Genomic DNA, 22819 nt, shown 5'->3' with positions numbered 1-22819 from the left:
TCATTGCTGTCCCTTCCTGCCAGTTCTCTCTAATTATCAAAACAGATCGACTATCCCTTGACTAACCCAGAAGTTCTCAAAGTGTGGTCCTCAGGCTCACAGCATCAGCATCAACTGAAAATTTGTTAGACCTGTAAATTGGTGGGTCCGAGCCTAAATCTACTGGGGATGGGACCCAGTAATCTGTGTTCAAATAAGCCCTCCAGGTGATTCTGTTGCATGCAAACATTTGAGAATAGCTGGCTTAACTGATTATCCATCTGGGGAATAAGGTGCCAGTCTTCTATTAGTTCAGGGACCCTCGATCTTTATGATTCATTTTCTTGAAGTTCGCCAACCCCACTTTGGCTTGGGGTCAAGAAAGCCCTATGGCTCCCCAGGTAACTAATTGGAATTTCTCTCTTCCTATTTTCTCCAGTCTTATATTGTTGTTATTGTGTAGACTGGAAAGGTAGAGGTAAGGAAGACAGCAGGAATAGGAGTGACATTTGGGAGGATTAGCTTATGCTATATTATACTGGGGTAACAATCACCAAATCTCATAGGCTTAGAAGGACAAATGTTTATTTCTAATTCACATTGGCTTTTCTTCCACAATTTCTTTCTTCCAGATTAGAGGATCAGCCGCTAGCTCAGACATGCCAGTCTCATGGAAGAAGGAAAAGAGGCATGATGGAACCATGTCATGGCTCTTAAAACTTCTGTTCAGATGTGGCATATGCTACTTCCACTCTCATTCCAGTGGCCAAAGCTGGTCACATGGCTAAGATTGGCATCATTAGCATAGGAAATATACTCGTTGCAAAGGGGATTGATTCTGTATAGATGGGCCGGGTAGAAAAGACCAGTGAATATTTTGAGCAAATAATATGCTCTATCACAGTTGCTCAATAAATTGCAGATATTATTTTATTGTTAAAGTATAGTTTCTGCTTTCACAGCGTTTGTAACATTATTGGAGAAGTAATGCTAAGTATGAAACAATCTGAGAACACCTAAGTGCCAACTGTATATACTAAATGTAATTACTATGGATTTAGAGAAGACAGGATCCCAAGACGAGCTGGCTTGTGAATGATGACTAGGGTGGAGGTGGAAGGACATGAAAGAGAGGGAAATTCTAGAATTGGACAACAGATTAAGCCACAACCTGAATGGGGGTATGTGAGACTGTTGGAAAGGGCAGAGGGGGACCACTGATTATGCACTAAGTGTTGCCTGCTTTTGAACTCTGGGGGGATGAGGTTGGAGAGAGAGAGGGTAGGCCCACATTATGGTGGACTCAAAAATAAAGGGAAAAAGTTGGATTTGATATTTTAGGTGGTAGTGTGTTTTATTTTTCAGCTTTTAAGACAGGCTGAACAAAGCCCTATAGTCCAATGGAAAGAGAGAGCTGGATTGAGAAGTAGGATGACAGGTCTGCCACTTATTAATCATTTATCTTTGGATAAATAGTCAATTTGTTCTACAAATAAATATTTAGTATTGCTATATACTTGACACCATTCAGATACTAGGAATATAGAGATGAAATGATAGAGATCCTGCTTTTAATGAAATTTTAGTCAATTGGAAGATAACTCTGGAACATGAAATAATGACAATAGGCAAGGAGGGTGAAATGAGGAACAAACATGAGACTATACTGGATACACTTTAAGAGGTAGGCTATTGGTAAATAAGTCCTCCCAGTGGGTTAATTAAATTATTATATATATGATGGTATATGATGCAGCCATTTAAAATCATTGGAGGTAGCTCATGAAATGTCTTAGATATTCTTTTGGGTGAAAAAGCAAGTGACAGCTCAGTATAAAGGGTATAATCTCATCCTGGTTAGAAAAAATGTTTCACATGCATATATAAGTTTAGGAATATAAGAAGAGGAGTAGGATTGGCCATGATGGATGACCGTGAAGCAGGTGGCACTTTGGTTATGTTTTTAGAGTAAGGTTGGAGACCATGATAGTTTCTTTCTGATTTTACTCACCTTCCTCTAGCTTTCTCCTAGAAAAGGATTTGGCTCTTTGGACTAGGGCTCTAAAACCCCTAAATCGCTTACTACTTCCAACTTAATCCATCAATACACACGCACACACACACACAGCAGTGAAGAAACCTTTTGGGCTTTGGATGTTGTCCTTTCCTGGGATGTATGGATACATTAGTGATCCAATAAAACGACTTACCATTATTTTTGTAAATATTTTAATTCTAACTTTCAGAAAAGTATGAAATTGTTGAAAAAAAAGTTTACACACTCTTATTCAGGAACATGTCTTTTGGTATTTCTGTCTTTACCAACTCCTTGTTTGTGTTAGAACTTCTATTTTAGGGGAGATGATTGAGAAAGTTATTGAGAAACAGGTTTAAGTACATCTAGAATTCTTCATTTGTCTGACCCATTTTAGAGTGGTTTTTAGACATAAATTTGAAATGAAGTCCATATTAGCTTCAAGCTAAATTTTCCTAAGGTTTTATATTTCTGTTAAGATGAATTGTTACCTTTTTTTTAAATTTATTTTTTATTTTTCAATTTTTTTAATGCTACATTCAAAAAAATGAGGTCCCCATATAATCCCCACCCCCCTCACCCACTCCTCCCCCCATAACAATTGTTACCTTTTTGAATGGTTTTATTTGTTTTTATCTCTAGAATCCTTAGGCAAGTCTTTCTTATTCATATAAATGTATTTTATTATTATTTTGAATTGTACTGAGATAAAACTTTAAAACATTTTTTTTGGTATAAAATTAAGTAAAAAATATTTACAGCACATATAACTAAAAAGTCCAAATGAGTTGACTAAGATTGGAAAAAATAAAGAGTTCTTTAAAATAAGTAGCATTCTACCTAAGTTAAAAAATATAATGGTAAAAAGAGGCACATTTATGATGAACTGAAATTACTCAAGAATAATCCAAATAAGAACTATGATGATTTGATATGACAAAAATAGTAAAACTTTGTTTAGACATATAAAAATGATGTGATTAAATGGATATTATGTATTTCGATACAATACAGTGTTAATAAAATAGTAATTAAATTTATCTTGGAATTTAATTTGATTAATATGAAATTTATTTGGAAGAATGAATAGGTAAGAATATCAAAGATTATACCACATAAAACAGCATAGTTTTAAAAAAGCACTAATTGTACAGAACTTCCATATATACCCCACTACCAACACATTGCATTGTTGTGAAACATTTGTTACAAATTATAATGATATGCATGTTTGTTTTCTAAGTTCACAACTTTTACTATGTTTTATTATTTATGTACAGTCAAGTATGAACAATATACTTCACTAAAATTTTTTAAATGAAAAAGCACTAATTAAAACTGTATGATATGATTTGATTATAAAAGAATTTAAAACTTGTATACATAAAAATAACCAAGATAAGAAACTAGACTTTTGTATAGATAACATGAATTTCAGATTTACAGATGCAAAAGCTTAATGACTGGACTTCAGGAAGTAGAAATTTTCTTTTTAGGTTTCTTTTTTAGGTGTTCTTTTAATACATAGATAATAACTGAGTTTTAGGATTGGAATTTTATAATTTCATAAAAATTTGAAGAGTTGCTTAAATTGTTGGAAATTGTAAGAAACAATCTTTCTACCTGCTTTTCGTGGGGCAATGGGTTGGGGAGAAATAGATTGTATATGGGCTTTTTGTGTTTTGTTTTTCTTAAGAGTTTGTGGTCAAAAATGAGATGTATTAAGTTTGCATTTGTTGTTATTAAGATCAAGGTTAGTTTCACTTTTATTTGGCCTTATTAGCTTTGTTCTGTTTCATTGGCTTGAACGTGCCTAGACAACAGGCCATCTAAATTCATGGGACTCTTAGTAGAATGCTATGCTATATTGAGATTTTATTCTGTCTTTCAAATGAGCTATAGACAATGATGATTATAGACTATTCTGTGGTATACACTTACAACAAATGTATACTATCAGCACACATCCATGAATAAACTGAACTGTTTAAGGGAAGCGGATTTGGCCCAATGGATAGGGCGTCTGCCTACCACATGGGAGGTCCTAGGTTCAAACCCTGGGCCTCCTGATCCTGTGATGAGCTGACCCATGCGCAGCGCTGATGCGCACAAAGAGTGCCGTGCCACGCAGGGGTGTCCCCTGCATAGGGGAGCCCCACGCGCAAGGAGTGCTTCCTGTAAGGAGAGCCACCCAGCACGATAAAAGTGCAGCCTGCCCAGTAATGGCACTGCACACACGGAGACCTGACGCAGCAAGATGACACAACAAAAAGAGACACAGATTCCTGGTGCTGCTGATACAAGTAGACTCAGAAGACCCCGCAGTGAATGGACACAGAGAGCAGACAACTGGGTGGGGCGGGGAAGGGGAGAGAAATAAATAAAAAATAAATCTAAAAAAAAAATAGAACTGTTTAAGAATGTTGAGCTGTTTTCTCAACTTTTTGTTCTGACATTAGTTTTTTGGTTGTTTGTTTATTTATTCATTTTTTAAAATATTTATTTTCCCCTTCCCCCTCCCCCCATGCTGCTGTTTTTGCTGTCGGTGTCCATTCACTGAATGATCTTCTGTATCTATTTCTCTTTTTGTCTTCTCTTCTCGTTTTTTCTCCTGGGATTCACCAGGATTCAATCCTGGGGACCTCTGATGTGGAGAAAGGTTCCTTGTCACCTGGGCCACCTCAGTTCCTGGTTTCTGCTGCGCTTCACCTTAACTCTCAACTCTCCCCTTTGTCTCTCTTTTTTCTTGAGTCATCATCTTGCTGTGTAAGTCACTTGCACAGGCACTTGGCTTGCCGTGCAGTCACTTGTGCGGGCACTTGGCTTGCCACATGGGCAGTCAGCTCACCACGCGGACACTGGCTAACTGCACAAGCACACTTTCTCTTTTCTACCAGGAGGACCCAGGGATGGAACTGAGGTCCTCCCATATGGTAGGTGGAAGCTCTTATCACTTGAGCCACATCCGCTTCCATTATTTTTGTTTTTGATGTGAGAAGATAAGTGGTAGCACATGCCAAAGATTTTTTTTTAATTATGAGAAAAAAAATTTAAGTAAAGAGAATTACATATTAACTTACTTATTTTTAACTTTAAATTTGGAAATAATTTCGATTTACAGGACAAGTTACAAAAATAATCCAAACCCCATATAGAGTACTCCAACATACCCTTATCCCCCAGGTACACAGATTTACAATTTTAGCATTTTGCCATCTTTGCCATCTATCTGAACATTTGAGAGCTGGTTGCAAACATCATACTCTTTGAATAGGTAATAATTCCATGTATATTTCCTACAAACAAGAATAGTCACTTATAATCATCTTAAGTGCAGTTCTCAAGTTCAAGAAATTTAACTTTGATATAAAGCTTACATTCTATATTCTAATATTTTATGTCCCAATAATGTCCTTTTTTAAAGAAAAAATTATTTATTTCACCCCCTCTCTTACCCCATTTTTTGTGCTCGCTGTCTGTTCTCTGTGTCTGTTCATTGTGTGCTCTCTGTGTCTGCTCATCATCTTTTTAGGAGGCATGGGAACCAAACCTGTGACCTTTCATGAGGTAGGTGGGTACCCAACCTTGAGCCACATCTGCTTCCCTCAATGTCTTTTTTAATCTTTTCTCTTCTATTCTGAGATCCCCTCCAGCATCCTGTATTGAATTTAATTGTTATTATCTCCTTAGGTTTCCTTTCTTTTTTTAAATTGTGGAAACATGTCTACAACATAAATCTTCCCATCCCAGCCCCTCCCAAGCATACTATGCAGCGTGATTAATCACAAAGTGTTGTTGTACCCTCACCACACTCTATTACTTCGTTTTCCCTTTATCCCATACAGAAACCCTCCAATCATTTTGCATTATTTCCCCCACTGCCCCTGTCCCTTACCCCTCTAACCTATAATCTACTTTGTCTCTTTGAATTTTCATATTCTCTGATGTTTCCTTTGTGGTTGTTATGGGGTTTAAATTTAACATCCTAAATCTATAGCAATCTCATTTGCTTTGATAACAACTTGACTTCAAAAGCATGCACAAACTTTGTTCTTATACTCTGCTGTCCCCCACCTTTATGTAGCTCTTGTCACCAATGACATATTTATACAGTTTGAGTCCCAAACCATTGATTTAATGTTACATTTTATGCATCTGCCTTTTAGATGCACTAGGAAGTAAAAAAAAGTAGAGCTACAAATAAAAAATACAAAAATTCTGGTATTTTTCTATTTACTTATGTCATTATCTTTACTGGAGATATTTATTTCTTCTTGTGACTTCAGTCTAGTATCCTTTCCTTTTTTTTTTTTTTAAAGATTTATTTATTTTATTTCTCTCCCTTTCCCCACCCCCGCCCCAGTTGTTCTGTGTGTCTATTTGCTGCATCTTGTTTCTTTGTCCGCTTCTGTTGTTGTCAGCGCCATGGGAATCTGTGTTTCTTTTTGTTGTGTCATCTTGCTGTGTCAGCTCTCCATGTGTGTGGCGCCATTCCTGGGCAGGCTGCACTTTCTTTCGCGCTGGATGGCTCTCCTTACGGGGTGCATTCCTTGCACGTGGGGCTCCCCTACGTGGGGGACACCCCTGAGTGGCACGGCACTCCTTGCGCGCATGGACCAGCTGCACACGGGTCAAGGAGGCCCAGGGTTTAAACCCCGGACCTTCCATGTGGCAGATGGACACCCTAACTGCTGGGCCAAGTCCGCTTCCCTATCCTTTCCTTTCAATCTGCAGCGCTTCCTTTAGCATTTGTTATAGGGTTTATCTAGTGGTGCAGAAGTCCCTCAGCTTCTGTTTATTGGAGAATGTCTGAGTCTCTCCTTCATTTTTGAAAGACAGTTTTGCTGGATATAGAATTCCTAATTCGCAGTTTTTCTCTTCAGCACTTTAAAATATGTATTCTTGCCTCAGTGGTTTCTGATGAGAAATTGACACCTAATAGTATTGAGGCCCCTTGTATATAACACATTATTTCTCTCTTGCAGCTTTCAGAATTCTTTCTGCATCCTTGACATTTGATTATAGCATGGTGTGATATAGGCCTGTTTGAGTTTTTCCCATTGCAGTTTGTTATGTATTTTGATTATGTATATTCATTAAATTTGGGAATATTTCTTTGAATAGTCTCTCTGCCCCTTTCTCTCTTTCTTTTCTTTCAGGGACTCCCACAATGCATATATTGGCATGTTTGATGGTATTCTTCAGGTTCCTCAGGTGCTACTTTTCTTCATTCTTTCATCTTCCTGATCCTCAGACTGAATGATTGCAGTTGTCTGCAAGATTACTGATTCTTTCTTCTGCTATCTCCAATCTGCTGTTGAACCCTTCAAGAGAATTTTACATTTTTGTCACTGTGGTCTTCAGCTCAGTGTGGTTCTTTTTCATAATTTACATTTCTAATGATATTCTCTTTGTGTTCACTTATATTTTTCCTGATTTCCTTTAGTTCTATGTCCATGTTTTACTTTAGCTCTTCAATCATAATTAGTACCATTTTGTAAAAGTCTTTGATATGTCCCAGGTTTGGTCCTCCTCATTGATGGTTTTTAATGTTTTAATCTCCTTTACCTGGGCTATTACTTCCTTTTTCTTAGTATGTTTTGTAATCTTTTGTTGAGAACTGGATATTTTGATATTATAATGTGTTATCACAGGAATGTAGACACTGAAGCATCTGTTTCTTATGCATGTATCCAGCTAGTGTTATGGCAGATCTTTCCTTGAATGCCAAGTGCCAGGAGCTAACAAAAAAAAAAAGAAGAAAGTAAAAAAGAAAACCCCTTTCTCAGTCTTCGTAGATTGACCTAGGTAAATGCTCTCCTTCAGGGCTTATCCTGCTTAGCTCCAGGCTGAAACATAGAGGCCTGCCTGCTCTTTTCTGCACATGCGTTTTGTCTTGGTCATTTGTATTTGGCCCTAAGAATTTCCGCTTTACTGGCATGAATATCCTCTCTTCCTGGGTAAACATGTTCCTTATAGTTCTGGGCATTGCATTGTATGTCGTACAGTCAGTTTTCCCTTGCACCAGGCAGCCACTTGTCTGCCCTTTGACACAACATTTGTAGGAGAGCTCAGTAAGCTGCCTTGTACACAGTGGGTGAATTCTGGGACAGTGTTCGCTGTCTGCTCTCTGTATCTTTTCATTGTGTACTCTCTGTGTCTGCTCATCTTCTTTTTAGGAGGCATTGAGAACCAAATGCCTCCTAAAAAGAAAGCCACTCCCAGACAGTTTGGGCCAATATATGTGTTCCCAATATGTGCAGGACAGTTACTCTATGTTCTCTGGACCCAGGACCAGGGATCTGTACTTATCTAGTTAGGGGTAGGGTAGGGACCATCCAGGGCACCATGAGATCCTACCTCTTTTTTTTTTTTAAGATTTATTTTATTTATTCCCCCCCCCCCCCCCCCCGTTGTCTGTGTTCTGTGTCCAATTGCCATGCATTCTTTGTCCGCTTCTGTTGTTGTCAGCGGCACGGGAATCTGTGTCTCCTTTTTGTTACATCATCTTGCTGCATCAGCTCTCCTTGTGTGCGGCATCATTCCTGGGCAGGCTGAAATTTTTCACCCTGGGCAGCTCTCCTCATGGTGTGCACTCCCTGCGCATGGGGCTCCCCTACTCCGGGGGCACCCCTGCGTGGCACGGCACTCCTTGCGCGCATCAGCACTGAGCATGGGCCCGTTCCACACAGGACAAGGAGGCCCAGGGTTTAAACCGCAGACCTCCCATGTGGTAGACGGATGCCCTATCCACTGGGCCAAGTTCTGCTTCCCCCTACCTCTTTTAAGTAGCATTTTACTTGATTCAGTACTTGTCCTGTTATTGCAATCCTTTAACTATTTTCTGGAGTTTTGAGAAAGATGGTTCCGCCAGTTTTTGCTAGTTGTTAAAAGCTTCTATGTGTGGATAGAGCCCTGAAGCATCTCACCCTGCCATCTGGATCATCTTTTTTTTTTTTTTTTTTAATAAATTGGGGGAAATCTGGTTACATTCTTTTTTATTGAGATGTACCATACCATAAATTTGTCCTTTTAAAGTGTGCAATTCATTGTTTTTGGTAAATTCACAAAGTTGTGCAACCATCACCACTATCTAATTCCCAAACATTTTCATTTATCTCAAAAGACACCCTGTAATCATTAGCATTTAATCCTCATTGTCCTTTCTCCCTCGTCTCCCGACAACCACTAATCTACTCTCTACCAATTTGTGTATTCTAGACCATTCATGTAAATGGAATCAAGAAATATGTGGCCACATTCTTTTTTAGCAGCAGAATATCTGAGTCCAAGTCTAGAAACACCAACATTCTTTCCAAAGCATATTTGAGCAACCCTTCAGTTTTATTACTAGACTGATTTCTATATCCCAGGAATTGGGGTGAGACATTGAGTGTGGATATGGTGGTGAATTCATCAACACAACATAAGGAACATTTCAAGGCAAATTGTTAGTGTCAGAGGAGGGAGGAATGCTTAGGAGAAATGTGAACAAGATATTTTATATTTTAAGATACAAAGTGAAAAAGGAAAATAATTAGAAATAATATTTGTATATTTAAGTAAATGTTTAATCCTATATTGGTGTTTTTGGGGTAGTTTGATTACAATTTTTGCCATTTAGAGAATATATTTAACCCCATCTTTTGACATGGTAATTATCTCTTGGGTTATGTTTTAGACCTAGAAAACTGCCATTGATCATGTTAGGTGGTATAGGTGATGATAGTATTTTCATGGTGGATGGGTCTCCTGAATTACCTCCCAAACAGGTCAATTAGTAGTTGTCTTATATGTACACTAGGAATTTAAAAGGAAAATTCTTTGTGATCTTAATTGCTGCTATTGTTTAGTTTGGTAATAAGATTGTCCATTGTCTGACCCATTTATATATTTGAAACAGGAAGAAAAAGCCCTCTTTTGGTTTTATGTGGATGGCCAGAAAGACAGCTCTTTAAAAATTAACATATGAATGTTTTGACTATCTCACTTAAGACAGCCTGTCATTTTGGCAGTTCTGAACCTCTTATTTCTGTGCTTCCCTTCTTTTCATTTTCATGTTTTGACAAATGAGACTGTACTTTTGACAAGTGATTTGAACTTCATCTAAGGATTTCAAAGTGCTCTTAATTTTTTATTTATTAAACTATCTAAAGATCGTTTTATTCACCCATCTTTGGATAATTTAAGATAGTAACTAATACAAATGAAGGTAGAAAGAGAGAGTACTGGAGTTCTTGTAGTAAAATACATTATTGGACAGTCTGTTTATTTTTTAGAAGCTTATATTTATTTCAGTTCAACATCCTCAGACTTAGTCCTGGGTATAGAACCTATTTAAGGGAATGACCCTTTCTTGTATCACTTGAGAGTATATCTTTCAGGCCTAAAGGTGCTTATAAGAATACCTTGATAAGTGAATAAATGCCTTGCTGAAATTTTAATGCAAAGGGAAGTTCTATGTATTTAATCTTATCATATAACTGACATTAAATCCATTCATTTGTTCAACAGACATTTACTGAGTAACTAATATGTATTAGTACTTGGAGTTACAGTGGTGAACAGTACAGGATGCCACTCCACAGAGTTTACAATCTCTTGGCAACATAGAGATCAGATGAGTAAATGATGTAATTTAAAATTGTAGGGAAGCAGTTGTGGCTCAACTGATAGAGCATCCGCCTACCATATGGAGGGCCCAGGGTTTGATACTCAGGGCCTCCTGAACCGTGTGGTGAGCTGGCCATGCACAGTGCTGCCGTGTGCAAGGAGTACCATGCCATGCAGGGGTGTCTCCTGCATAGGGGTGGCCCATGTGCAAGGAGTATGCTCCACAAGGAGAGCCACCCCGCATGAAAAAAAAGCTCAGCCTGCCCAGGAGTGGTGCCAGACATACGGTGAGCTGATGCAGCAAGGTGACGCAACAAAAAAAGCGACAGTTTCCCAGTGCCACATGACAAAAATGCACGCGGACACAGAAGAACACACAGTGAATGGACACAGCAGACGATGTTGGGGGGAAGGGGGAAGAAATAAAGAAATTAAATCTTTAAAAATAAATAAATAAATTGTAATATGTGGTTTGAAGAAAACAAAGCAAAGTAATAGATAGTAATTGGGAGTAGGGATTAATTTTGGTCAAATCTCTCTGAGAACTTTCTATTTGAAAAGAAACTTGGATGTTGAGAAGGAACCATTTATTCAGGATGAAGAGTATTCCAGGCAGACATAGCTGCAATGAATGATTAAGGTAATGATGGAAGCACAGATCGGGGTGCAAGGTAGAGGTTAGATCACGTAGGACCTTGTCCATGACAAAGACTTTGGATTTTATACTTTGTGTAAAGGGAAATCTCAAGTGGGTATTAAACAGGGGAAATGCATAATCTGATTTACATCATGGAAAGATCATTCTGACTTCTCAGGGACACAATCATAGGAGACAGTGGAAACTGCTATAGTAGTCCAGATTGATGAGATTGGAGATTAATGGTGAGATTGATGTGGCTGTGACTAGGGAAGAAGTGGTAGAAATGATGAGAAGTAGGTGGATTTGGATTAGATTTTGTGGGTAGAGCATTGAGGACTGGATGTTGAAGTTGGGAAAGATAGAAGAATCAAAGGTAACTCTAAAGGCGTTGGCCTGAGCTGCTGGATGAATGCCGTTAATTGAGCTAAAGTAAGACTGAAGAAGGACCAGATTTGTGGGGGGAAATCAGGAGTTTTGTTTTGGCTGTGTAAGTCTGAGATATCTGTTAGACATCTGAATAAAGATGTTAAGTAGGCAGTTATTTATACAAGTCTGAAGCTCAGTAGAGAGGTAGGGATTTGAAGTATAAATATGGGAGTTATCAATTAAGAGTGTTAAGAGGCTTGGTATTGGGTGACATCTCCGACAAAGTAATTATAGACAGAAAAAAGGGCAAAAGACTGAGCCCTGGCGCCCTCTAACATACGTACCTGTGGATATGTTCATTAGCAAAACAAAGCAAAGGCCTTCATGTTCTTAAAGCACCCAATTGTATGACATATTCACTAATGAGGCAAAAATTTTTGCTGTCAAAAATGCCTCTTTATTCCTTTGTTCCTTTATTTGAATATTTCCGAATACTCTTTAAACACTTGAAAATACTTTAGAGGTCTTTAGGAAAATATATTTTCCAAATACTATTTCACGTTGAGTTTAACAGTCTATTTCTAATCTAAAACAGTAAATGTAAATAAGTATGAGGCTAGCTTTTTCAGGCATTTACCCTGTGATCAATGTCAGACATATCATACCTTAGGAAATCATGAAGAAATTCACAGCAATGAAAAAAGATGTTTTCTCCATTCATTTCCTCTTTCTTGCTTTTGTTCAGATTAGAATAGACAAGTAGTTATTGAGGAAAATACTATTTTAATAGACTATTGTATAGTATCTGCTTTTAGGTAAGTGATTTGCAAAGTGGTATGTTAAAAAATGGAAGAGTTGAAAAATGCCTTTTAGTAATTGTGGATCTGGGAAAATGTGTTCTTAGTGTTTGGTGTTGGATTTTTCAAACAATAATGCTAAATTACAACATTTTGAACTGAGCTAGCTTAGTAGCTTTATATAAATAATTCCTAATAGAAAAAGTATATTAGTATAATAGTAATTCTGTAAATTTTTCAGATATAATTACCAATTCATTTTGGATTAAGCAAAATAAATGAATAGAGAAGAAGAAAAGAACACCATGATTTAAGACAGTGTTGGCATTTAGAGACGTCTAGATAATGGTCTCTATTGAGTGGTACCTATTAAATGAAAGCTGAAACACTCACAAGACAGCAGAGGAAGATTACAAGTAAGTGACCCAAAGGAAATATACCTTTAAAATCAGAAAACAGTTTAAAGCCTTGTATCACTTTCAAGTTTTAGATTGAATCTGTCTTTCTACAGAAATATAAATATACTTTCTCTTCTTCCTTTCCTGATGCTGTTCTCAAACCATTCCTTCACTCCTCATCCTCCGCCCCAGTTCAATTTAAATGACTTTGTATTTTATTAAGTCCAACAACATCTGAGCATGGGAGATTGCTTTTCAGTCCACAGGCCATGCATGGTGTGCATATGGATTCACAGATGCTTTTGGAAAACCATCCTACAGATGAGGAACCATGTAGGTCCCTTAATTTACATATGGGAAAGTGAAGTTTTGTATAGTTCAAGTCAGTGGTCACAAATTATGACTTGTCCATAGAATTTAGCTTTCTAGGCATGTTTTCTTTAGCCTTTTAGGATGCTTCAAAAATTTTTAGCAAACATTTAAATATCAGGAAATTATCAGCTTCTCATGAAAATTTAGAGGATCTGGCACCTTTGGACTGATATTCCTGCATGGTATCAATTGACTTAGAGTTGAATAGCAGCTAGCCCTTTTACATAAAGCATGTCTCTTCAGGTTTGCAATCCTTATAATTTCCTTTTGTCTTACATCTGAATGTTTTACTTATTAATGTTAGCTGCCTGGCCCCCCAGAAATTTTTTTGTTATTTAGGAAGTCATAGGCAGAGCAGGAGGTAGAAAATTTTCTCTTCATTCCTAACCAATTATAGCCTCTTTTCTGCCTCCTCTATCCCCACATCACTCAGGTACTAGTTCATAAATAAAAGGCGCCTCGATTGTTGTTGACTTTATTTTTGGCATTGAACAAATTACTTCTCTGAATTTTAGTTTTGTTATCATCAGATGGTCATAACAAGCATTTTAATCAAACACATGTAAAACATACCACCTAAGGGCTTACATAAAAAAATAACCCTATAAATCATAGTTAATATCTTGTCATATATTAGATTGCTTAAGAATGCTTCAACAATACCCTTTTCTTATTGTTAATACCTTCAGTGTTCTGGATTTTACAGGATAAAGTCCAAATTTCTTCACTTTACATTCAGTGTCTCCCAGCCATTTGGTTCCAGCATACCTTACTAAAGTATCTTTTACTTTGGATGAAATGGAATGGAATGGAATTTCATTCATTCACCATTCATTCTTTTATCCCATAAATAATGAGCACCTCTTCTGTACCAGGCACTGTTCTAGAAACCAAGGATTACACAGTTTAACAAGATAAAGTCTTTGCCTCTCACATTCTCCTACATAAGGCATATATTTTAGGCAGGCCAATATTTTGTCTTTTGAATTCATCTTACATATTCCTGCCTCCTTTAATCATACTATTCTCTTCTTCTCATTCTTACATTGTTTCATCCAACAAATACTTATTCATTGTTTCATTCATCAAATACTGTTAGGCACTGTTCTCATGTTGCTGTTATAACAGAGCAAAGTTCCTGATCCTTGGATTTTATGTTCTTGGTGGTGGTGGCGGTGGCAGGAGTTAGACATTATATAAAATAAACAAATAAATATAAGTGCTATGAAGGAAAATGAAGCAGGGTAAGGAGGACAGAAGATTACAGCATGAGGGTTGTGGTGCAATTATTTTAGGTAGGATGTTGAGAGATAGCCTTTCTAAGATGATATTTGAACAGAGCATGAAGGAACTGAGGGAAGAAGCTAAGAAGGTATCTGTAGGTAGAGTGTTTGAGGCAATGGGCACAACAAGTGCATGCTTGGCATGTTCAAGGGACAGTGAGTATAGCAGGAGCTACATAAGGAGCGGGAGAGGGTAAGAGATACCTTATATAGTCCATATTAAGCACCTTGGCTTTGGCTCCAGGGTTGTATCTCCTCTGAAGGTTTACTTAAAAGTTCCTTTGTGAAGTTCCTTCCTTGACCATTCCTGTTTATAATAATTTCTCCTTTTAAACTCCTAGAACACCTATTGATTACATTATTCATTTGTTACTTAAATGACTTTCATGGTGCTTGGTTGTCTTCTTAATGGTCTTCTGTCTTCTTTGTAACTTCCTCCTCTAGCAGAGGCACCTAGTTTTATACCAAATTCTGTACTACAAGATACTTTGCACCTAGTTAATACTTAATATGTTTGTTTTGTGAGCCTCTGATCTCAGATGTCAGCAGTTGAAATTTGAAGGATTTCAATAGATTAGACATAAGCAATGATGATAATGTTTTAGTTTGTGATCCTGGAAGAATAAGGAGTGTTATGGACAGATAAAGGAAAGCTGCTGATTTTTCAGCTGAATTTGGTTTGGAATTTACTGAACTTTTCATGCTGGTAGGGCATCTATCCAGAATGATACGAATATGTCAGAATATATACAGATTATTGGAGTAATTTATGATGGCTGCCTGCATATGTACTCCTCTCAAGCGCAGGAACACTGTCTTACTCATATTTTAAGTGCCTGGAACAGGGGCTGGTAAATTATATTTGCTTAAATCATAGGTACATACTGAGCTTACTGAAATGAGAGGTAAACTTGACAAGTATCTATGACACATGTCATGAAAAGGGCCTGGCTCTGGAGTCAGATCATTGTGGGTCTGAATTCCAGCCCTACCATATCTGTGTATGGACTTGGTTAAGCAAGTGACCTCTGAACTGACCACTAAGGTGTTCTCATCTGGAAAATGGAACAATAAGACCTTCCTTGTTAATTTGTGAGATAATGAATGTAGGCATAGGTTCTGGCATAGAGTGGTGGCTCAATAAATAGTACCTATTCATTCAGCTATAATAATAATTATTATTAAAGAGATAATGCTTGTACCATTGCATTTCAGGATCTCAAACTGGAAAAGTAATCCGTTTCAGTTAATAATTGTTTTGGGTGTTTTAATGCCTTACTTACATCCTGAAATAGTGACCAAGCTTTATATAATCAGTACAGCAGACAATCCTGGCAATGCATATGGAACTCTGAGAGTGGTATGTTAAACATTTTTGGAACATTGAACTCATATGATATTATGTAACATCAGTTGGCAATGGGTTGGCTTACACTACCCATTATATTCCCAGCTATCAAAACAGCCTCATGGTAGGATAGGAGTTGATAGGCATGTTGGATGATAAATAATAGTGGAATTACATAGTATTTTGTATTTAGAGAAGTATCTCCTTAAATAGGATGGAATCATTTCAAAGAAGGTAAATGAAACTCAATCCACATAGCGGTGTTTATTATCGTAATAAAATTAGCATTAAATGTAGAAAGGTAAATAAAATCTATTAAAGTTCATTTGGGGGCAAAAATCTTGATTATAATTTTTTTTTATCCTGTTGGATACCTCAAATTCATTTTTCTTTAAATCAGAAATTAAGTTTTTTTCTAGCTTTTTGGTCTATATTCCTTTCCTATTCCTTTTTTTCTCTCAGTATAACTCAGTCTAAGAATATCTTTTTAAAATCTTTCTTGACTTCTTAGATCTCTTCTGGTTCTATTTCTTAGTAGCTGTTGTGTGCCTCTGAAACTGGATGCTTTACTTTTTGCTTTGGAGCAGATGTCGTGGCACTAAGACCCAGAAACCGTTTTTCCTTAGTGTGGCTGGGAGCTGGGCAGGCTGTGCTTGCACTGAAGGGAAGGAAGTCATTAGTGCAGACTGAGCTGTGGAGTTGGGTTCTTGCAGGATTTCCTTCCAGCCTTTCCCCACTAAGGTTCTTGGGAACTGAAAAAAAAAAAAAAAAAAATCTAAACACACAAACCAAGTTTTCCTATTTACAGTGTTCAGGGAAGGGTAGGCATTTCGGGAAGGGCAGATCCTTTCCTCAAGTTATCCAAGAAGAAAGAGAAAACAGCGTAAAGAAGCTCTGATTACAGACCTTTGGAATTTTCTTTGCTAAATTTTACAAACGAGAAATACACCCAGAATTTTGGGAATTTCTCCAGGCTGCGCGTGAGGGTTTGATTCTTGTCTAATCTTTTTTAAGAAGAAGAGAATTCGCCAAACGGGGTTTTGATGGCAGAAGCCCGGCTGGGTTTCTGCGGCAGCTCGCCTTCTCAGTCTCTTCTCTGAGGGAGGGTCTCTGAGCCGGCTCGAGACCCCCTGCCGCAGCCTCCTTTTGCAGGCGCCCGCCGGGGAAAATGCCCGGCTCTGGCAGGAGGACGCTGGTTGCTGCTGGGACTTCCTAGCCCGGTGGGAAGTGTGTTTGTGGTGTGGGGATACTTTTCATTGAACTGAAGGCGAAAAGACTGGACTCTCCTGGGCTTTTTCCCTTCGCAGTGAATATGGGAAAGAATTAGGGGGTGGGAGGGAGGCAGCATGACTTGCTGCCCTGCATCTGCCCCCAGCCCCCAGCCAGCATCTTGATGTTCCACGTATCGGCTGTACAAATATGATGAAATGGCAGCCCCGGAAGAAGGTAAGTGCCCCGGAGTGGGAATGGGCCCTGACTCCCGATCAAGGGAAGGGTAATAGGGTCGGCTGCCCTCGGTCCCGCCACCCCTTCGGTAGTTTGCGGGGCTGGCCAGTGGAGCAGCTCGGACCACTTAGGCACTTGCCCTGGTCCCTTTGGGATGAGTTACCAAATCGGGTCTGCGTCCACTGCCCACTAAGTTTTGCCTTCTTGGTATGTCTGGACTCTTAGGGGTGACAGTTCAGAAACACCGTTTCCTTTAGAAGCCGTGTGGAGCCAGCGACAAGACTGGCTTTTAGGTAGCCAGCCAAAAGCTGCCAGGATCCCAAGGACTCGGCGGCGCCCCATCCTGGGTGCCTGGGTGGGGGAAGGGGCATTTGAGGCTGCGGACCCACCCCCAACACATTCCATTGGCCCCCGCAGGTGGGTGTTGTAGCACCTACTTCCCCAAGGGGTTAATAGGTTCCGAGCCGCTGGCAGTCGCTTCCCCAGGGCCCCGCTTGGGGGCGAGCAGCCCCAGCACAACCGCCCAGCTGCTGGTTCCCGGGCTGCCGGGCCGCGGGGCCTCCTGCCCGAGCGCCCGGGGCCGGGTCGTGGCCGGGCCTTCAGCCCGCGGGGTTCCCGGGCGGCCGCGTGGGCCCGCGCGAGTGCGCGCGCCGGCCATTGTGCACGGGCGTGTGTCTGTGCGTGTCAGCGTGCACGGGCGTATCTGCTTCGATCGTGGGGAAAAGAGGGAGGGTGTACTTAGCTTTTTGCGAGATTATTTCCTAATATGGCTCCTTTGTTGAGAACTCAAAAAAAAAATCCCAATTCTATCAAAATAAATTGCTATTGGTCCTAGAAATAACGGTTCTAATGTGGGACTGTTCCCTACCCCAGCACATTGAGGGAAAAAGACAGCTTTTTTTCAAGTTGTTGGCAGCTGTGGGTTTGGTGATGACTCGCTTTGGCTAACTTGTCTGGCACTGTTAGGTGAACCCAGAGGTTCACTGCATAGCAGGACGCCTCCTCCTCTCCACCCCCGCCCCCCCCCATACCTCATTCGGCTGTGGTTTTTATTGACATTCTTCTGAAGGAAACATAGCAAACTGAATGTGCTGTGCCGCTCCCCATCATGACCTGTCTCTTAGTAGCTGCCTGGTGTTTTACTTCAACTAGCTAAACTGACTCTTTCTTTGTGGCATGATGTGTGTGATTCCGTGTTTTACATCAGAACTGAAATGGAAATCATATGTGAAATGCTTAGAGGATGTTGTTCATTTGTTTTATTATTAGATAATCTAACAAATCCTGCCTTAGTATAGATAGCCTGGTGAATAGAAAGGTTTCTCTCATATCTAATTGATGAGGTTTTGTTCTCTGATTGATTTTGTCTTTTCTGCTTTATCCTGAATTCAGAAATCTCTTATAATATATGAGTTCTTAACATAGAGCTTCTTAGAGTGAGATTGGTTTAATTTGTTTTGGTTAAGGGTTCCATATAATTCTCTGACCATCCCACCTTTCCCATGAAAAATGAGAGTTAGGATGAGGGAAACCCAAAGAAGAAATCATATAATAAAGCAGTTTAAACAGATGCTGCATATTCCTAAAGTCCCCTACTGCTGTATTTGTAAATTTGTATGTTTATAAGTGCAAACTTTACATTCATAACTGTGTTTTTTTCTATTTTACCCAATATGCAATAACTCATGTGGTTATACCTTTGGAAACCCCTCTGGGTACTGGTATTGCTTGAACCACAGAAGTATTATTCTTGGCAGTCAGGTGGATTTCTGGACTTCTGGAAGATTCTGTTTCAAGTGTTAGGATTCACTCTGCAATATTTACTCTCTGATGCTTAAGTTGCTATACGAGAAGGTTGTATTTATTTGTTGTGTTTGTAATCTCAAATCATCATGTTATAAGGATTCAGATATAATTCTGTGTAGTTCATAAAATATTAAAAAATAAGCTGAACCATCAAATACTATATAATTATTTGGTGGTAGTTGAGACCTACTCTTGCTTCTTTTACATTGGAAATGAAGCTGTCTTGAAAAAGACTTGCTATTCAATTCTGGTAGAGTACCATTAAGTCTGCAAAGATTAGGTTTATTTTCTTGCTCTTGCCAGAATACTCACATGATCAGATCATTGCTGTGTTTCTGGCTAGGTCTGCTAACACATTCGTAGGGTTCAGTTACATGCCATGTGCTTTACCAAACTGTTTCATAAAAACCACTTACAACTGCAGATGAAAAGTGATTTTTAACAAAGCTGAAAAAAGCCCATCCACAGAATGCTGTTTCAGGTAGCGTTTATCCGGGGCTTCATGAGTAGGATTGGTTGGTAATTTGCTACCATGATGCCCTTTCAACCACAGTCAGTGCTGGCTTTTGTAAAATCTGGGCTCACTATATTAAGAAAGTGACCATAGGTTCTAGATTTCTTTGTTTCTAACTGAGCTTGCAGCTGGGATAAATGATTTGTTGGGGAACCTTTTCCTCACCTTTTCTCTGCTTACTTGCATCGTTAAACTAAATACTAAAATACAAGATGTGGGCCTTGGAGTATTCAATTAAGTCAGCTACTTTTTCACAAAGGAAACATGATTATTTGTGTTCTACCCTCTGCAAGCGACAAGTTTAGGATCTGGTCTTTCAGAGCACACTGGGCTTCCCACCAAGAGCCTGTAGTTTCCCTAAATAGCAGGATTCTGAACGATTGTCCTCATCTTCTGTTAAGAATGGCATTTAATACCATACAAATAGCAGTTATTAGTTTGTTTATTGAGCACTTGCTCTATGCTAGTCATCTCTAATTGCTCCATATGCATTCATTTAATCCTGATCCAATGAACTGGAAGGTGTTTAGTCTGCATTTTACAGGTAAGGAAAGTGAGGTTTAGAACGGTAAAATGACTTACTCTGAATGACACAGCATGGTGGAGTCAGAGCTAGGATTCAGGGGGTTGGACAAGGCTTTTTTTTTTTTTTTTTAATTTCAAAACACGTGTTCTTCACCACCTTACTTGGGACTTTTGATAACCATGTCTCTATCTAAATAAGTTAAAGCCTGAGGCTGAGAGGATCCCAATAGGGGAAGGTTCCCATAGCTCTGCTTGCCCCACTCCCCCCACCCCCCCCCCACCCCCTGCCCCCAGACCAATATTTCCCAGATACCAGCAGCCAGGTGCTCTTCCTTCCTCCCTTTCCTCTTGTCCTCACTTAAAGAAAACAGTGATTTTACCACCCATGATTCTTGGAGCATTTAGAGTCTATGTCCCTTTAGGCTAATTGTTTTTCCTTTTCTTTTTTTTTTTTTAATTAGAGAAGTTGTGAGCTTACAAAACAACCGTGCAAAATGTGCAGAATTCCCATACATCACCCCTCCACCAAAACCTTACTTTGTTGTGGAACATTTGTTACAGATTATGAGAGAATGTGATCAGACTATTACCACTAACTATGGTCCATAGCATATACTTGGTGTATTTTTTCCATATACCGCCTATTATTAACCCTATGTATTAGTATTGTACATTTGTTATAGTTCATGAGAGAACACTCTTATATTGGCTGGTTGTCTTTTTAAAATATTTTTTTAAATTGAGGTGAAATTCACATAAAATTAGTTGTTTTAAAGTGCACGTTTCAGTGGCATTTAATTTAGTACATTTACAATGTTGTGCAACCACCATAGGCTTATTGTCTTTATTTTTTTTTTAATGTTGTATATATATATATATCTGCCATTTTATCCAATTTAGTGTATAATTCAATGGTATTGATTACATTCACAGTGATGTGCAACTATTACCATCATCCATTACCAAAACTTCATAACCTCAATAAAAAATTCTGTACCCATTAAGAAACAACTCTATTCCCCCCTCCCCTAGTCCTTGGTAAATTCGAATCTATTTTCTTTCTCTATGTATTTGCTTGTTCTAGATATTTCATCTAAGTCAAATCATGTAAAATGTGGTCTTTTGTGACTGGCTTCTTTGTCTTAGCATATAGTTTTCAATTTCTGTTATAGCATTTATCAATGATTGTCTTTCATTGATAGTAATCTTTTTAACGCTTTTGTATCTATCTTTATCTCTATATACCCACATCTATCTATCTATCTATCTGTCTACTTATTTACCTACCAACCTCTCCATCCTATCTTCTAATTACACTTCAAGTTCCTTGAGTTCAGAAATCATATGTCATACCTCTCTTTTGTGCCAAGGATAATATAGTTGCTCAATAAATAGTTTGATCTAAGAGTAAGTAAGAATTATTACTTTGTAAAAATCTGTATTTTTAGACTGTCTTATTCCAAGTGGTAATATGAACTTTAATGAAAAAATGTTCAAAAATATTTCACTTGATTCGTGTATGTTGGACTGTGGTGGATTATTAAAGAAAACCAGGACTTTTTGGCACTCAATAGTAATCTTTTGTGGACACCATAAGGGAGGGGCCAAAAACATACTCCTACAAAAATCTCTATGGGTGTCTTGGTTAAGACACACTAGTAGATTTCCTGGCCCAGGCTCCCACTCCAGGGTCATGATCCTTTTATTCATATAACCTTACTGTTTTGGCACCTGTTTTCACCTTCAAGTTAAGAGGCTAGGCATCACATTATTTTTATCTTGTATTTACAGAAATGATAGTAATTAAAATGCTCATCTCATAGGAATATGGTTGTTTACAATCTTGAAGCGATGCCTTTTCTTTAGAATCCAAGGATTAGTATCAGATAATACTGTGTAAATAAGACTGTAGTCAAAACCTTCAGGAAACCTGCTGCTGACTGGATTTTTTCATTGCTTATCTAATGTTATATTACTGTTCACACATAATAAAAGACCATTAATAGGAACATGTCACATAAGCTACATTAATTATATCATTTGAGAATCATAAGAGGCATTCATCTTCTTATACTTGTCACATTAATATAATGCAAATGTGGCTTCTTAAATGACTTCTCTGACAGAGCTTCATTTAAAAAGCTTGTTTGGAAGCTCACTTATGAGGATTACATTTTATAAATCTGTGTCATGGAATAGCCTATTTTCCAAAAAAAGTATATTTCAAATCCCTGTACTTTCTCTGTGATGAAGTATTTTGTTTCTGGATTAGAAAGCTAAGTCTAAAAATTCAAGGCAGCTATACTAAATTACTTAGTTACCTGCCTAAATGTTGTGCTAGTTGATATTATTATATCATTCATTTTGGGCTGCAGTTTAATAGTATAAAATCAGACTTAAAAATTAATGATACTCCACCTCAGTCAAGATGGCAGAGTGAGAAGTTTCAGATCTCTTCCCCTACAGAAGCTTTGAAGAAGCACAAACTGGCAGAAACATCTTTCTTAAAGCTTCGAAAACAGTTAAAGGACTGCAGGAGTAGTCCTTTAAGTTGACTAGCACTGAATCAAGAAAAAGTCTCCTTAAAAGCGATAGGATCGTGTGCCCCCTGGCTGGCACCCTCTCACCATTCACCAGCTCTTTGTGGAGCCAGCCCATACCGCCAGTGGATGGATCCCTAGTCCCAGTTCTGGGGGA

The 22819-nt window shown here is 38.5% G+C and overlaps 1 protein-coding gene across 4 annotated transcripts in view; it reads left to right on the top strand.

Moving 5' to 3' along the window:
• The window catches only part of TTC28 (tetratricopeptide repeat domain 28), an 876415-nt gene that overhangs the window by 301426 nt on the left and 552170 nt on the right, over positions 1–22819 (top strand). The window contains exon 1 of one of the 4 annotated variants that reach the window (XM_012526449.4): positions 16464–17277. The exons of 2 other annotated variants lie outside the window; for them this stretch is intronic. In XM_012526449.4, the coding sequence (XP_012381903.2) occupies positions 17251–17277 (27 nt within the window). In that variant the 5' untranslated portion in view covers positions 16464–17250. Of the gene's footprint in view, positions 1–16463; positions 17278–22819 lie in introns of those variants that run through there. One more of the 4 variants, XM_058281577.2, reaches the window with a different exon arrangement.

This window comes from Dasypus novemcinctus, chromosome 19 (genome assembly GCF_030445035.2).
Source record: "Dasypus novemcinctus isolate mDasNov1 chromosome 19, mDasNov1.1.hap2, whole genome shotgun sequence".
NCBI lineage: Eukaryota > Metazoa > Chordata > Mammalia > Cingulata > Dasypodidae > Dasypus > Dasypus novemcinctus.
The sequence above is the reverse complement of the archived record's forward strand: the minus strand, read 5'-3'. Positions and strand labels throughout refer to the sequence as shown.